The sequence below is a fragment of the Chelonoidis abingdonii genome, chromosome 4, assembly GCF_003597395.2.
Source record: "Chelonoidis abingdonii isolate Lonesome George chromosome 4, CheloAbing_2.0, whole genome shotgun sequence".
Taxonomy (NCBI): domain Eukaryota; kingdom Metazoa; phylum Chordata; order Testudines; family Testudinidae; genus Chelonoidis; species Chelonoidis abingdonii.
In genome coordinates, this window is record NC_133772.1 from 82,157,945 (window position 1) to 82,176,003 (window position 18,059).

General features: G+C 39.7%; 1 protein-coding gene across 4 annotated transcripts in view; it reads left to right on the forward strand.

The window, feature by feature from the left end:
• The window catches only part of PALS1 (protein associated with LIN7 1, MAGUK p55 family member), a 140,706-nt gene that overhangs the window by 94,414 nt on the left and 28,233 nt on the right, over positions 1-18,059 (forward strand). For all 4 annotated transcript variants that reach the window (XM_075065348.1, XM_075065347.1, XM_075065349.1 and 1 more), the window contains 6 exons: positions 4,385-4,462; positions 7,110-7,256; positions 8,051-8,212; positions 8,511-8,588; positions 14,835-15,018; positions 16,669-16,740. In XM_075065348.1, the coding sequence (XP_074921449.1) occupies positions 4,385-4,462; positions 7,110-7,256; positions 8,051-8,212; positions 8,511-8,588; positions 14,835-15,018; positions 16,669-16,740 (721 nt within the window). The remainder of the gene's footprint in view (positions 1-4,384; positions 4,463-7,109; positions 7,257-8,050; positions 8,213-8,510; positions 8,589-14,834; positions 15,019-16,668; positions 16,741-18,059) is intronic.

Consider the following 18,059-nt stretch of genomic DNA (forward strand, 5'->3'; position numbering starts at 1 on the left):
TACTTATGTAATTAAAATGCATACATCCTATTTTAAATAAGATTACATTAATATGGAAGTTAAGATTAAAACTGAGTTGCTGGTTCTGTTATAAAGAGGGCCCTACCAAATTCACAGTCCATTTTGGTCAATTTCACAATTGTAGGATTTAAATAGCTGAAATCATGAAATTTACAGTGTTGTAATTGTAGCGGTCCTGACCCAAAAAGGCGGGGGGCTCACAAGGTTATTGTAGGTGGGGTTGTGGTACTGCTGTCCTTTTGTGCTGCTGCTGGCGGCAGTGCTGCCATCAGAGCTGGATGGCCACAGAGTGGCAGCTGCTGGCCAGGAGCCCTGCTCTGAAGGCAGAACCACCGCCAGCAGCAGTGCAGAAGTGAGGATGGCATGGTATGTTGTTGCCACCTTTATTTGTGCATTGCTGCCTTTAGAGCTGGGCTGTTGGTCAGCAGCAACCACTCTCTGGCCACCCAGCTCTGAAGGCAGCAGCGGAGAAGTAAGGGTGGCATGGTATGGTATTGCCACTCTTACTTCTGCACTGCTGATGGCGAGGTGCTGCCTTCAGAGCTGGGCATCTAGCCAAGAGCCATGTCTCTGCGGCTGCCCAGCTCTGAAGGCAGAGCAGAAGTAAGGGTGGCAATACTTAATATAATCTTGTGACATTTCCCCCTGTCCCACCCCGTAACTCTTTTGGGTCAGGACCACCAATTTGAGAAACGCTGCTCTCCCCCGTAAAATTTGCGTAGTATCGGATAAAAGCATGCAAAAGACCAGATTTCACAGTCACAGTTATAAACTATTCTTCAGCATTTGAAATATTGAGTCTCAAATTGTGGTACGTAATTTGTCATGCACATTCATGGCTCTGCTGTAGCTGTTTGAGCTAAAATTAAATGTTTTGGTATTGTTTTACATTTCCAAATTAATACCTTATAAACAGAACTAAATCTTTTTGGTAGAATGAATTTTTTTTAATATGGCAGACTTTTTGCAAAGCATTTATGGGGTAGAAGAATAATGTGACAGATGGTATGGATTTATTAGCTACAAAACTAAGCCACTGCAACAAAAAGGCCAGCAAAAAGTTACTATTGCCACCTGTTCACAATAGACCACTAAATAAGATAGAGAATAAATCTCTACACAGAAAAGATTACTTCAAAATTGGCAGAGACTCCTGTGACAAAGAAAAAGTGGGGACCTCAAACAAGTACTGGTTCTGTGAAGTTTGGGTGCAAAAATCTGTCAAGTCAAAACAGATGGAGAGGGGTTGCTTTCTGGAGAATACATCCTGTAAAGAGGTTTCCTCATGGCAACAAACTCTTGAAGATTCAAAATCCTCAGACAAAGCTGGCAGAAGTTCTTCAGGTTTCTGGCAGCTCTAAGAAATCATATGGCACTGACAGGAAGGAGTCTGATATTACCTCAAATAATGGATGTCACCAGGCCATGGTGCAGCTGACTTCCCTCAAACCTCAGGACTCTCCTTCTTGAGATCTTTGTTAGATCCCCTTGCTTGATCTCCCCAAAACACCTCAGTGGAGATGCTCTAAGGGTTCACCAGTGTTCTCAGTACCAAACTGTGATTACTTTCTTTTGGGTTCAGTGTCTCCTTGACAGCTATGTGCTGTGGGAATCTCTGTCCAGGGGCTTCTGCTTTGGTGTTAATGGATTTTTGGCTGTGCTGTGGGGATGTCAGCTTCATAGATTCCAAAGTCAATAGGGACCGTTGTGACCATCTAGTTTGACCTTCTGTATAACAGGCCATAGAACTTCCCGAAAATAATTCCTAGAGCTTATATTTTAGAAAAACATCCAATCTTGATTTTAAAAATTGCCAGTAATGGAGACTCTATCATGATCATAGGTAAATTATTCCAATGATTAATTACCCTCACAGTTAAAAAATAAATAAATAAATAAAAAATAAAAAAAATTATGCTTTATTTCCAATCAACACTCTACTCTTTATCAAACAAACTTGTAATCTCATCAAATAATGACATCAATTTAGTTTGACAGGATCTGTTTTCCATAAATCTATGTTGATTAGCATTAATTATATTCTGCTCGTTTAATTCTTTGTTATTCGAGTCCCATATCAGCCTCTATATTACCTTCCCCTGGCATGATGACTGCGGGGCATGTAATTACTCAGCTCATCCTGTTTACCCTTTTTAAATATTGACAAAACGATAACTTCGGAGTTCCAAGACACTCTGGAAATCAACATTCACTTTTCAGCGAACTCCTCAGTCTGCTCTTTTAAAACTTGGATGCAAATTATTTGGACCTGCTGGTTTTAAAATATCTAATTTCAGTAGATGCTGTTCAATATTCTTCTGATATACTAGTGGAATGGAAAGTGTTGTCATATCTTATGACATCTATTTTTCCCCTCAAATACAGAACAGAAATATTAATTGAACGTTTCTACAATTCTACCATTTCCATATAGTAATGAACCGATACCATTGTAAGGATTCTTTTTGAGCATATTATTCTTGAAAAAACTCCTCCTTATTGTCCTTAACCCTGATGACCATAAAGTTCTCCTTGTGGCCGTTGGCTTCCCTTACCAATTTTTTTTTACAATTCCTGGCTTCTGATTTATATTAATTACTATCAATATTTTCTTTTCGTTATATATTATTTTATTGCTCGTTTATAGCTTCCTTCACTTTCCCTCTAAACCAGGTCAGTTTTTTTTAACCAAGATGGCTTTCTTCCTTGATTTGTAAATTTGTGGCTTTTTGAAGATCTAGGAAAGTGTTTATAAACAATTCCAAATTATCATTCACATTTTTCTGATTAAATTCTTCCTCCCAGCTGATTTGTCTCATAATTTTCTTCAGCTTTGTGAAATTATCCCTTTCAAAGTTGTGTGTGTGTGTATTATTGGTCTGTACTTTATTCTGTTTGTACATTGTTTGTTTCATTGCTGGCCATATTGAAATCACACAGAGTTGAACCTGGAAGGAAAGCCTCTTTCATGCCCTGTCTAAACTCTCTCTGAAACTCTCCTATTAGGTAACTCTGTTAGCGGCTCTCATGTACACCTAACAAATTACTTTTTATACCAAGTATCCCTGCTTATCTCAGCTCTGCTTCTCACTGCCATGGAGGATTAACTACTTTGAGACTTTAAGCAGCGAGGCTGATCAAAGATCCAAGGGCATAGCCATGTGGCCCTTACCATGGAACCAGATATGAGAGAGGAGCTCCTAGCACTGCTGCAGGTGCTCTTCGTAACCAAACCTTGCACTAGAACTTCCTGGGACCTTCAGTTGTTTTGCTCTTTTTCTTAGCGCTTCTGGGTATCAGATCTTCTGCCATCACCTTTTGATAAATCATCAGCAAGAGTGGAGGATGCAAGAATATCCCAAAAGTTGGAAGAGAGCAGTCTCTTGATCCTAAAAGGGGGAAGGCTCTTGCAATGACATTCCAGTCACTTTCACCTGACTTTTCAATGTCATCAGTGCTTCTGAACCCATATATTTTTATGTTCTCAGAAGAGCATGAGACTAGGAATAAGGGCCCTGGATGGTACCCCCTTCAGCCTCCTCACTAGATAAGGGCATCCTTACTGCTTTGTCTTTCCCTCTAAGCAATAGCAGATGAGGACCTGGTAGTCAGGATGGCATGAGATTTACGTATTTGACAGCTTTCCCAAGTAAATCTCGTAAGCTTTTTGACATCTTGAGTTGCAGAAGAAAAAGGCAGCCCTTCCTGTCAACAGGGATTTTTCAGAACCAGATGAAGTCTGACTCTATCAGTATCTGAGGGAAGGTTTTGACCTGGTCTGAAACCCTGCATCAGAATCATTGTTTTTCTGCTGCCAGTGGAAACAGCAGTTTGAACAAAGTAAGATAATTTTCCACTCCTAGGGAAAAGGAGTCTAAGCAGTTTAATACAATAATAATTTGGAATTTTCTGTTACTCGTGAATCGCCCAGATGGACACCTTAGGCAAGTCTGTAATGGTATGCTGCTGTTTGGTAAATAGACTACCTTTTGTGGGCATGTGTACATTTTTTTTAATGACTGCCCTCCTTTTACAGATCTTAATCTTTTATTCCTTCCCTATTGTAACCTAGTCCATCAATAATCTCTGCTCATGTCACTCTAATGTGACTGGATAACAGCCTAGATAGAGAGGCACAGTTCTGATTTGACACATTAAATAGTTCATGTATTCTCATTGCATAAATGTCTTATCTTAAGATTTGTGTAAATATATTGAGGGAGAGTAACAAATATACAGATTTGCTTTGTTTCTCTCAGTAAAATAGCTAGTTACGTTTAGTTTTCTTTCTTAAAGATACCTTTAGTTAGAGCTAAATTAGCCCACTGTGCAAAGCAGATTTTCACTGTTTGATCTCTTTTAGGTACAATGTGTTTTGAAACCCAGTCACCAGAAAGATGGGCAGGAGCTTAGTGCTTTGCTGAATGCCCCTCACATTCAGGTAAAATAAGACAAAGCTGGTACTGTGCAATCTACACCACGTAGATTTTAAAAATGGTTTTATGTATTTTATTTCTTGCAACCACCTTAAAAACACTGGTTTGAAACTTGTTTCTTAAGGCTAAAAACTGAGTGTTCCTAGTATATATGGAAAATCTCCATGTGATTGAAAAATGAAAACTTAATGTGTTTCATGGGGGGAAAAAATTCTAACTTCCTGCTACTAATGAAATTTACTATTAAAATTAAATGCACACTTGGGGTTCAGTGCCACCCACCAGTCTTCAGGTGTACTTAGTTGCATACCTAGTAAGCCAACCTTCAATGTTTATACACAAAGCAGATGATCGACTTCAAACATAACCACTGGAAGAGCGAAGCTGCACTGAGTGCCTGGGTATATAATACAGTATTATTTTCCTCTGCATTGTTGCCCAAACTCAATCAGAATTGGGGCTCCATGGTGCTAGGCACCATATAAACACATTAAGGGCAAACAGCCATTCATCAAATGCAAAATAATGTCCAGAGTTCAGATGGATTTAAAAAAAAGGGGCCATGGGCTTGCTGCTATTGGTGGCATTGAGGTGCTGTGGAAGTATTAACTGGATAGGGGGCCCTGGCCGAGTGTAATCATTCTGTGCCACTTCTGGCTGTTTGGAGGAATCTTTGCTGTTCCTTTGGGCTGACTGCTGGAGCTTGGAGACTCTGGAGTAGAGTGGTCATATTGGGAAAGTGTTCCTTTTCCTTCCCAACTCTTCCCTCCTCCCCCTAAAAAAAAATGTGGTGGGAGTGTAGAGGAGTCTGAAACAGTAAGAATAAATTCCAGCATATATCTGTATTATACAAACAAGAATTGACAACTAGTGAAATTTACAGTGGTTGGTTACAGAAGAATGTGGTTAATGTGCATTGCTTGCAACTTATGAGTAACACAGCTTCTACTACACTTCTTGGCAGAAATTTAATAGTAGAGTGCTACAGTGAGGTCCCTTGTTACTAAAACTTCATTACATTTAAAAAATATATGTATTTAATAGTATACTCTGACAAGCTGCATTTAAATTTTGTGACAGTCCCTAATTTTTGCAGTGCTTTAATGGAAATAATCAAAATACAGTTACTGCTTCAAACGTTAAAATTGGAGGGTTTGTATTTAGTTATGTATGAAAATGAATTCAAGCAGTACAGCAGCCCCTGCGTTAGTTCCAATGACAAAATCAGTTTATTTTGTTATCAGCATATGTTCAGTAAACTACAGATTAACAGTGTTGTCATCTTTAGGTTTCAGGGCTAACATATGAAGTAAAATGGGGTATTGAGACCCCTCAGAGCCATTGATTCAGAATGTCAGCAAACTCAGGAGGACAGCACAAGATTAATTTATATTCACTTCATGTTTTCCAAGTTATCATTGCAATCATCTCACAAAACTGGTGACTGGGCAACAAAATGGCAGATGAAATTCAATGTAGACAAATGCAAAGTAATGCGTGTTGGGATTATGTTTTCCAACTATACATATAAATTAGCTGTTATCACTCAAGAAAGAGATCTTGGAGTCATCCTGGATAGTTCTCTGAAAACATCCATTCAATGTGCAGCTGCAGTCAAAAAAGCTAACAGTATTGGGAATTATTAAGGATAGATAATGAGACAGAAAATATCACATTGCCTCTATGTAAATCCATGGTACACCCACATCTTGAACACTGTATGCAGATGTGGTCGCCCCATCTCAAAAAAGATATATTGGAATTGAAAAAGGTTCAGAAAAGGGCAGCAAAAATTATTGGGGGTATGGAACAGTTTCCATATGAGGAGAGATTAATAACACTGGGACTTTTCAGCTTGGAAAAGAGACAACGAGAGGGGATATGATAGAGATCTATAAAACCATGGCTGGTGTGGAGAAAGTAAATAAAGAAGTGTTATTTACTCCTCATAACACAAGAGCTAGGGGTCACCAAATAAAATTAATAGGCAGCAGGTTTAAAACAAACGAAAGTGTTTCTTCACACAACACACTGTTAACCTGTGGAACTCTTTGCCCAAAGGTGTTGTGAAGGCCAAGATTGTAACAGGGTTCAAAAAAGAGTTAGATAAGTTAATGGAGGATAGATCCATCAATGGCTATTGGCCAGGATGGACAGAGATGCAAAACCATACTCTGAAATGTCTGTAGCCTGTTTTCCAGAAGCTGGGAATGGGCAATAGGGGGTGAATCACTGCTCTGTTCATTCCCTCTGAAATACCTGGCATTGACCACTGTCAAAAAAGAGGATACTGGGCTAGACTGACTATTGGTCTGACCCAGTATGGCCCTTTTTATGTTCTTAATCATAAGGGCTAGAATGTTCACTTTTTAAAAATTAAGATTCTGAAGCACACTTTCGCAGCAAGGGTGAATTCTGCAGCTGTGGAATATATCTGGATTTCACTATGAATTAGTATAATGAAAACTTAACCATGCTATTGTGATGATCATCTTTAGGATTTTTTAATTTGTTTACTAGATAATTTGCACAATTTTCTAACTTGCAATGGGTATCCTACTTAATACAAATTAGTGAATTTCTATTGTGCTTCATGTTGGCACGAAAGGCATGATTTCCTTAAACTGCATTGTCTGTTTTGTTTAACACTAGGCACTTTTATTAGCTCATGATAAGGTTGCAGAGCAAGAAATGCAGCCAGAGCCAGTGACAAATGAAAAGGTTTATGAGAACTTTGGCCTGTATGGAGGGGAGACAGTGAAAATAGTTCGCATTGAGAAGGCTCCAGATATTCCATTGGTAAGTATTGTTACTTTGACAGCAGATCCCTTGCTTTCGAAGAAAATGAGGCTAGAACTGTCCAATTTACGTTTATTCTTCCAGACTCCCTTGTGGGCGGAAGTTGTCCTAATAGTGTTCAAACATTTTTTTTTAATTTTAAAGAGAGGTGTTCTCTTTATAGATGAAGTAGGGGACAACTTTTTTTTCCCTTTTGCAGGTCATTATTAATGTTTTGGAACTTTATCATGGATATGCGGTTTAAACTTTGAGAGCTAATAGTAATTTTGATTAATGAAATAACATGTTTATGGGTGATGCAAATTTCTTATACTGAGGCTATATTAATTTATTCTAATATGGAAACCTAAATTGCTGCCATTTAGAGCAAAGTCAGTACTATATCTATTGAAAAGTCAATGAGATTGAAAGAAGGCCTTCCTAAAGAAGGCAGTATCTCAGGATTTGCTGAAACTGAGTTTTAATCCTTGCTGTTCCAACAACTGCATTTTTTTTTTACCTTTGTCTTGTTACTTTTTTCCAATATGTTTATGTAGAACATGAAAAACAGAATTTAAAAAATTTGTCATAATGTACAACTCAAAATTAATCACTGTTGAGCAGATTAGAAGTTCCTCTTTCTGCTTTATGAACTTAAAATCTATTTTTAAGTCAAAGCTTTAGATGTTTTCATCTAAGTTTGTTTTTCATTTGTACTATATGAAATTTTATCCACTGGTTTAAAATATATGCAGTATATATCCATGAGTTTCATATTTGTTTTAAATTGAGATTATCTATTTGCAATTATATAGGGTGCTACAGTTCGTAATGAAATGGATTCTGTCATCATTAGTCGAATAGTGAAAGGGGGTGCTGCAGAGAAGAGTGGGTTATTACATGAAGGGGATGAAGTTCTGGAAATTAATGGCATTGAGATTCGTGGTAAAGATGTTAATGAAGTTTTTGACTTGCTGGTAAGTGCCTTCACCCCACCCCCACCCCGAATCTTAAAGTTGCCACTCCTATTCAAAAAAAAAAAAAAAAGTTGGATCCTACTATTTGACTTTTCTGTAGGAATGCATGTTTATTGGAATCATTATAAATCTTAACCCATGTAGTGATATAATGATGCATTTGCTTATAGGGCCTGGATTTTCTTGGAGTTTGTATTGCACTTTGAAAACAGTAAATGTTATTTATTGGAATCCCTAATTCAAACAATCAGTCGGGTATTTGTGCTGTAGATTACTGGAGTCTTGTTTTTTGTTATAGGCTGACATGCATGGCACTCTGACATTTGTGCTGATACCCAGTCAACAGAGCAAGCCGCCTCCTGCCAAGGAGACAGTTGTAAGTGAGATCTATGTTAATCTTACAACTATTGTTTTTCACCTAGTGCTTACAAAGGTCAGTTGTGGGTCATTTTACAGGATGAAACAAAAGAAATTGATTTAGACATCAAAAATTTGAGTAACACTGCTGCAAATAATCACAGGTGACTGCCTAGGGCAGTGGTTCTCAAGCAGGGGTCCGTGTACACAGACATCTTCCAGGGAGTACATCAACTCATCTAGATATTTGCCTAGTTCTGTAACAGGCTACATACAAAGCACTAGCGACATCAGTACAAACTAAAATTTCATACAGACAAAATGAAAAAGTAAGTAATTTTTCAATAAATAAGTGCGCTGTGACACTTTTTTTTTTTTTGTATTTTTGTGTCTGAGTTTGTAAGCAAGTCGTTTTTAAGTGAGGTGAAACTTGGAGGTACACAAGACAAATCAGACTCCTGAAAGTGGTACAGTAGTCTGGAAAGGCTGAGAACCATTGGCCTTGGGAATTCCACGAAAATGTGATCATTTGTGTTCACACCACAATGAAAGACTTTAGTGGGAGGAGGCAGTGGAGTCTTTCACTGAGGCAGGGAAAGACTACAGCAGCTCCCTGATGCTGGAATCTTTTACTGCAGCAGGGAAGCAGCAGGACCCTACACTGCTAAAAATAGTGCAGACCTGGGAGGCCCTGCTTGGGTATGTAGAGAGCTATGCAGGCTATATACGTTAGTGTTATGGCATGCCTGTACTCTACTTACCTAAGCACTGTCTCACCATCTACACTGTTGTTTATACTTGTGCTAGCTGGGCGTCCAGTGTCTGTACTCTACATGCTGCTGCAAATGTTGACCTACCCTATATATCATTGCTTACTGTCAGTCACTAAACATGTACAAGTAAGAAGTGCTAAATCTAGAGATGCTTGTACTTCTGAAATTTTCTGACATTCCATATCTTTTCTTTTTCTTTTGAGAATATCCATTTGTCCATTACAGATAGAGGGTGGAATTAAAAAGTGGTGGGTTGTGCCTTAACTTGCAAAAATTACCTGAAAAAAAAAAAGCAGTAAATTGAAGATCTTTCTAAAATGTCCGTCTCTAGCTAACAGTGTCTTGAGTTATCTTTAACTTGGACTATAGCAGCTTACGTAAAGCGTTATGCAGTATTTATTCAAAGATGAACAAAACCTTTAAATTGCAGTAACATGGTGGGAGACTGATAAGCAAGTGTCACTTATAATGAAATCTCATCTATAATTAAGTAAAAATGAAATCTCTATCTTTAATGCATTCCTATGGAGTTGTACTACTTTTATAATGAAACACAAATCTAGTTGCAAGGAATTTTGGTCATTTGATGCTGACCAATCAGAATAGTTAATACTGCATTCACTACTCTTTATGTGCCTGTAGATTTTTTGCTGTCATTGAAGGTCAGTAAAGGTAACCTGAGACCTATAATTATCTCCTTAATCCAGGTTAAATTTCCAAAATATTAGTAAAACATCTTTCTGGGAGTTGAGCAGAAAAACCCAGAAAAAAGACAAAGAATAAGTGTTCTTTTAAAAAAAAAAAAAAAAAAAAATCGGAGAGAGCTTGTGGAATCATAAATAAATGATCAGTGATCTGTAAATTTGGCACTGATGTGACCACTACTGGACTATTGTGTCCACAATTTAAGAAGGATGTCAATAAACTGGAGAGGGTTCAGAGAAGAGCCACAAAAATTACTAAAGGATTGGAAAACGTGCTATCAACTGATAATGAGAGACTCAGTGAGCTCAATCTATTTAGCTTTACAAAGAGAAGGTTAAGGGGTGACTTAATCATATGTTGTAAGTACCAGCAGGGGGAACAAAAATTTGATAATTGGCTGTTCAATCTAGCAGAGAAAAGTATAAGAAGATACAACGGCTAGAAGCTGAGGCTAGACAAATTCAGACTGGAAAGAAGGTTAAAAAAAAAGTTAAGACTTATCAACCATTGGAACAATTTACCAAGGATTGTGGTGAATTCTCCATCACTGGCAATTTTTAAATCAAGTTGGATGTTTTTCAGAAAGGAATTAATTCACAGAAGGCCTGTGGTATGCAGGAAACTAGATGATCACAGTGGTTCCTTCTGGCTTTGATTTATAATCTGTCAATTTGTTTCTTACATATAGCCATCATTGTGTTGAAAACTGTAATTCAGACAGTAATAAAACTCTGCTACTAATGAAGTGATCTCTTCCCCCAAAACATTTGACTATAAGCAGGTTCTACTGCACATACAGTACTGCCTCTAAGGATTTTCTTTACCTTCATAAAAATAGGCAATGGACTGTATTTCCACGTTCTGTAAAAGAAGTGTGTGTTCTCAGTTCTTCTCACCAAACTTTTCACCATTTATGGAACTACTGTGTGTATTCTGTGACTATAATTCCTATTTAAATTTTTACGTAGTGAAAAGTGCTTATATAATTGAACATGGACGCTGCAGCAGCAGCAGTGTGAAATGAGATTTTTTGTTTTGCCACATAACTGACTAATATTACTTGGTAAACTCCCTTCATTAATTAGATAGAGGCATGATTTTCATCATACTAAAGTCCATAGTCTATCACAGTGGACTTTCATGCTGTTTGCAGCTTGGAGACACAGTCAGATCAGTCAGCCTTCCTGCCAGTGACTATGCCCCTCCACTGACGAGCCCATTAGTTTCATTTTTGCCTTCACAGAAGTGGGTGCATGGTTCCAGGCCTTCCTGTTTTCAGAGACTTTTTTAAAAGACTTTTTTCCTGTTTAAGGAACTAATTTGGCTACAGATTATCAAATTATATTCCAGAATTACCTCTTTTTGGCAAAGGAAATAGATTCCATCCTTCCCAAAGATACTGTAGCAATTGGAACCCCTGTTTACCTGTATAGAATGCAGCACGGTGGGGAAAGCAAAAATGTATGCCTCTTGTACCACTCGCTTCAACTGTCTTGGTGGGGAGTTTTGCCTTCTCTGTGGGCAGGATCTAGGTTTTTCACAAGTTTAGTGCTCCTTAGCAGAAAGCTGACAGAATTCCCTTAGCACAGTAATTTTTGGCCCTGCAGAGGAATAGCAGTACTATCCATGACAGACTACATATACCTCTGCCCAGGCCAGTTCCTTCTTGGCCACACCTAAAGAAGAAATGCCCTGCTGTGATTAGTCTTGTGTGGCTATTATAAGAACAGGCATATCTATTATACTTGTTAGCTAAATTCCTTAGTAATTTGACTGACACCTGGGTTTTGCGCTGTGTGACACCTAGCTCTGTGCTTGTTGTACAGACAAAACTACACAGGATCTTTTCAGGGAGCAAGACAAAGATGCCACATTTATTATAACAATCTGATTTATGACCAATAACTAATATCTTAATCCTTATACGCACACATTATACCTAATACCTATACATACACACACACACACACATCCATCAGATGTTCTGCAGCTGCTGCATAGTTACCAGTCCTGAGGATAGCTTAAGTTCATGGCTTGATTTTGCAGCTTGGGTTCGTAGCTTGTGGTGGCTAACCGGCCAGGAAAGTCGGGCACAAGGACCAGCTGGGTCTCTGTTCGGCATGCACCAATGTCGTTCTATGCTGGCAGCAGAATGTTACCCTCCAAAGTTTTCCATCTCATCCATCGTTTTTGTAGGCTTTAGTTGGAATCCAAAGTCTATAGGTCTTGCTGTGTCATGCTGCCTCTGGGTTTGGTGATTGATCACCCGTCAATTGCAGGCGTGACTTTCAGCCTCGGACTTGGCTTTGATCTTCCTTCTATTGTACCTTTTTCTTTTTAGGGTGGACACTTTTTACTTTGTTAGGGCTCTTGTCTGCATCTTCAGCTGTTGGTGTTTGAACTTTTTCATCAGGACAGGCTGGGGCTGGAGGTTGATTCCATCATCCATACACACCTCAGTCACACATCTAAACTAATAAGATTACAGCAGCGTTTGCAAAAATGAAGGCTGGAGGAAGCTTTTACAAAATGGAGTGAGCGTTTTAAAATGGGGTTTGAATTACAATATGGCAAACAGGGAATAAAAGTTACAGTATAGACAAGTGTAGTGGATGGCAATCAGTGAACAGAAGTTACAATGTAGGCAATTGTAGTGAATGGTGAACAGAAGTTACATTAATAAAGTGAACAATTAAAAACAATTTCATTTATCGATTCTACATGCTGCAGTACATTTTCCAGTGCTTCGGGCTGTCCACTTAGAGGGCCTTGTTCGGTTGCTGTAATGTTAGTGATTTGGTACATTTATTCTTGTCACACCTTTTCAGCACACTTAATTTCAGTTCTCTGCCACCTTGAGTATCCTGGATTTTACTCATCCATGCTTTAGCCTACTTCACCTTATCACATATTCCTTATGTGGCTGATGCACCTGGCTCAACCAGGCCTGTGAGGCCAGTGTCAGCTGTAGAAGGCCTTTGCCCTGGTTGATTTTCCTCCAAAGAGAATTACCAGGAACTCAGAGAAATTATCCATTAGGGTGTAGACTTTGCCTTATCTCAGGTGTGAGCACCCTTTAATGTAGGGTATGGCTGCAAAGGCTGCTACTCTGAGGGTATGGCTACACTGACACTTTATAGCGCTGCAACTTTCGCACTCAGGGGTGTGAAAAAACACCCCCCTGAGCGCTGCAAGATACAGCGCTGTAAAGCCTCAGTGTAATCAGTGCCGCAGCGCTACACCTGTAGAGGGTGTGGTTTACATGCAGCGCTGGGAGAGCTCTCTCCCAGTGCTGGCACTCCGACCACACTCACACTTTCAAGTGTAGCCATACCCTGAGTGGATTTCTTCAGCTTGGCTGCAGATATCTAATTTGCAGCCAAGGCCGGCTCCAGGCACCAGCTCAGCAAGCAGGTGCCTGGGTGGCCAAGGGGAAGGGGCGGCACATTGGGCTCTTTGGCGGCAATTCAGCGGGTCCCTCTTGGAGGGAGGGACCTGCCACCAAATTACCGCCAAAGAAGAAAGTGGTGTGGTGGAGGAGGCGCCGATCGTGATCATGCTTTTTTTTTTTTTTTTTTTTTTTTTGCTACTTGGGGTGGCAAAAACCCTGGAGCCGGCCCTGTTTGCAGCGGAAGAAATTCAAGGACCTGCTATATGCCAAAGAGAACCTGTTTGGGGAGCAGATGCAAGCCTCTTTACAGAGGGGAAAAATTAGTGTCTTGGGCCTGTGTCGTATCCCTCGTGGCCCTCGTTTAAAAGATGCAAACGAAAAGTTTCTCTTTATAAACCATCTACAGCGGATTTCAAAGGATCCCAACTCCAGGGTGGTCACCTCATCAGCTGCAGAAGTTGACTGGTTCTAAGCCCAGTTCCTACAAGCAGCAAAAGCTGTAGGGTTCCAGAATGTGTACCCTATGTGCTACTTTCAGTATCCTGCCAGGATATCCTTGCTAGGAGCAAACTTAAAAGCTTTTTACACTAAGTCGTCTCTGGCCACCTTGGACACGTGGTGCAAATTCAGTTCAGTGAAGCAACTGAATCAGGCTTTCAGGAATACTTCCAGGTTGTCAGTGCCCAAGAATGATCTCTGTCTTCTCAGTATCAGGAAAAATGCTTCAGGAAATCCAATCCCTCCTGGCAAAGACCGTCATCAGTTTGTGCCACGTCGTGAAAAAGGAAATGGATTTTATTCTAAGTACTTCCTGATAAGCAAAAAAGCCAGGAGGACCCTGACGCTTCCAGGATCTCAAGAAATTAAATCCTTATCTGGTCAGAGAAAAAATCCGAGCTAAGGAAGTTGTATAGGCTTTGTGATAAGAAGTGCTAACACAAGAATCAGAGTCCAGTGTAACAATGTCTTCAGAGAAGCAGAACTACAGATAAGTAGTCTTCCCTTTTAGCCAAAATTAAATAGCAAAACTAGGAATTTGCATTTAAAAGTGCCACCAAAACCCCTACGTGTGTCTCCATTAACTTGATTAACTGGATTGAACTATTTCACCTCAGTGTTTTAGGTGCATAGTCATTTGTATGAAAGAATTTTCATGCCTTCATCTTCAGTTTCTAAACTTCCCCCAAACTGGTACAGTTTTATTTTCCCTATCATTATAGATACATTAGTAGCACCATCCATACCTGCATACAGGAGACTGACTCAAATATTGAAATTGCAAGTTGTCACAATTTTGCTTTTGTTTCACAGCCAAAGGGAGAGAATGTTTTAGGGGACATGAATCACTGGAATTACTAAATATTTTTCCCTTTTATTTTTATCTCTTGTTTCCTAGATACACGTGAAAGCACATTTTGACTATGATCCTTCTGATGATCCTTACGTACCTTGCCGAGAGTTAGGTCTGTCTTTTCAAAAGGGAGATATACTTCATGTGATCAGCCAAGAAGATCCAAACTGGTGGCAGGCCTACCGAGATGGAGATGAAGACAATCAGCCTTTGGCAGGCCTTATCCCAGGTACAGTGCAATGTAACCAAAAACACAGATGTGCAAAAGTTTTGAGGTGCCATTTTTTGGAATACAAGCCACTTACAGCAGGTGAAATGTCTTGGGACTTTTATATCCTGGAGTTTGGCTGGTTAAATGTCCATCTGTTGCTTGAATGTCTTTTGAGCAGAGAGAACTACTATGGAAGGTTTTGTGATACAGAAATTAATTTACATGTTCAAAAAATAGTTACCTATTTCTTAGCAAGCTGGTGTTAATTTTCTCATAGATAAGCATCCACTGGTATGTCTGCCAATCACAGATTAGACCTGATCATTCCACTAGTTTCTTCTTTTTTCCCGTTGAGTTCAAATTTCCTCTGCTGTCTGCTTCAGCAACACTTGCACTTCAACCCCAGTTTATTCTGCCATCCTCTGAGAAAGCAAATTTAGGCTCAGTAAATACAGAGAGAAATAGATAGAGAAATTCCTCTTTCAAACTACTGGGAGCTTCAGATTAATTAGATTGTCAATCATTGGAACCAGTGTTCACCTTCCATTGTGGAGCATCAGCAAGAGAGTTATTTATTAAGATCTTATCTGTTACACCTGTGCAATGCAAATCCATTGGCAGCAATATGATGAACAAGAAATAATTCTGAAGACAGGTGTTTCACGAGTGTGACTTCATTACTTTGTGGTGTTTGCATGACATGAAAAGGAATCCAGTCTGATTCTTTAAGTCCAGGCTGATTTTGCAGAGCTGGAATTTATTTGGGGGAAAAAATACATTTTTTTACTTGCAAACTGAGCATATTTAATATGAAAATCATTGAGAAACAATGAAATTCTTCTATAATCACTCTTCAAAACAGAATTGCTCAGAGTGATACTAAAGATACACTTCTCTTCCTTGAGAGGGGTATGTTGGGAACGCTACAGCACGGGTTCTCAAACTGGGGGTTGGGACCCCTCAGGTGGTTGTAAGGATATTACCTAGGGTGTCGTGATCTGTCAGCCTCCACCCCAAGCACCACTTTGCCTCCAGCATTTCTAATCGTGTTAAATGTATAAAAAATGTTTTTAATTTATATGGGGGGGTCGCACTCAGAGGCTTGCTATGTGAAAGGAGTCACTAGTACAAAAGTTTGAGAACCACTGTGCTACAGTGAATGACAGTTTTCTAAATAACTTTCTCCTTTTATAAGTGTTTTCTTGGTACTTCTTAAATGGAAGGATTCAGCTCTTTGAGAATCATAGACATTAAAGATGGAAAAATCATATTGGATCATCCAGTCCCTGTCCAAATATCCCTTATTTTGAAGGATTACACTTCAGTCAGTTGCCTCCGTTCCACACAAATTCACCATCTCCTTACTTTCATTGTTTAAAATTATATACAATAACTGTAGTAATGAAACTGAGATTATAGAAAGTTATTTACCCTAAAATAATGAATTCCATAGAATTTAAGTTTCATATATGACACATTGTCCCTCATTTTGGATCTTTGTCACTCAGTGTGTATCACTTGGACCTTACCAGATTGAGAGGTATGATGATAATGTAGTTGTGTAATTCTGAGAAATTAGTTAAAGAAAACTGGCATCTTGCTTGTAAAAGGAAATAGGCATTGTTTTCCAATGCTAACTGCTTTTATGTACCTTTTTTGTACATTAAGGAAAGAGCTTTCAACAGCAAAGAGAAGCAATGAAGCAAACCATTGAAGAAGACAAGGAGCCAGAGAAATCAGGTTGGATATATATTCTAAAGAAAATTTCTGAACTGTCGTACCAATGTTAATTCAAGTGGTGTGTCTGATATTTTGCTATCAAAGGCCTTTTCGCATGATTTTTCGTATGCACGCTTTTTTGTACAGTGTGGCTTCTTTCAAGGTTATGCTCTACCAGCTCCATAATGGATTTTAACTTTGCACTGAACTTGGATACCAGTTCAATTACAGGTTGCCCTTCTGAGTCATTGTTCCCTTCCTACAAATCTGACCAAATCTAGTGGGCCCTGTGACCTTTCTTCTGTATAAGAAATTGAAGGGGCAAACCCTGTCGATTCTTGAGGTATTTCTCTATAAGCAAACAATAGGTGATGCAATAGCATGTCCCAGTCCCTTGCCTTTCTATGTACCTACACTGTTAGTCTGAATTTGAGTGTCCCGTTAAATCTTTCAACCCATTTGTTTCTGGGTGATAAGGGGTAGACTTTAATTGTTTTAACCCACACCTTTTGCACAGTTGAGAGAATATGTGGGATGTGAAATTTGACCCATGAACTGGCAGTATTTCTTTTGGAAAAACCCACTCTAACAACTGTGAAGATGAGTGCAGCTGCCACTGTTTCTGCCTCTATATTAGAGAGGGCCACTGCCTCTGGGTATCTGGGGTCAGCTACCACCAATATATATTTGTTTTCCCATTTTTGGACAGCTTAGGGAATGAACCAATAATGTTCATGGCAACCCTATGGATTGCTTCTCCCTTTACAGGTAATGCAGCACCCCTGGTTAGCCTGGTGCTCACCTGTGCAGAGCTAAGTGTGTGCTCCTGTTTGCAGTGGTGGTGGAAAGCGCAAGCTCTTTTCTGGACAAGTGGGGCAGGTTCTTAGAGGACATTAGTACAGCAGGCCCACCCCCACCACAACCTAGATAGCAGGGAGGCTGCTCCAAACCCCCATCTGGGACAGAGACAAGCTTCTGGGGGACACATTCCATCCCTTCCCCTCCCCCTCCACTCAACCGCAGCCATCCATCCCAGAGATCTGATCAGGAGCTTCTTCAAGCCCCGCCCCACTCGTCATGGCTTCTAACACAGGGAGCCCTCTGTCTGGGGAGAGTGGGGAGCCCTGGGCACCCACTTCTGCTGCTCTCACTGGAGGAGTTACCTGACTGAGTGCCTAGTCAAGCTGCAGTTTGGGGCTGCCCTCTCCAGCAATGTATCTGTCTCTCGCTGCTTGGCTGTCTCTGTAAACTCAGGTGGCTCTTGGTCGGCAGGTCAGGTCAGGTGGGAGGTATCAAAGGCACCTCCTTCAATACACTGCCCTGAGCAATTGCCCTGAGTG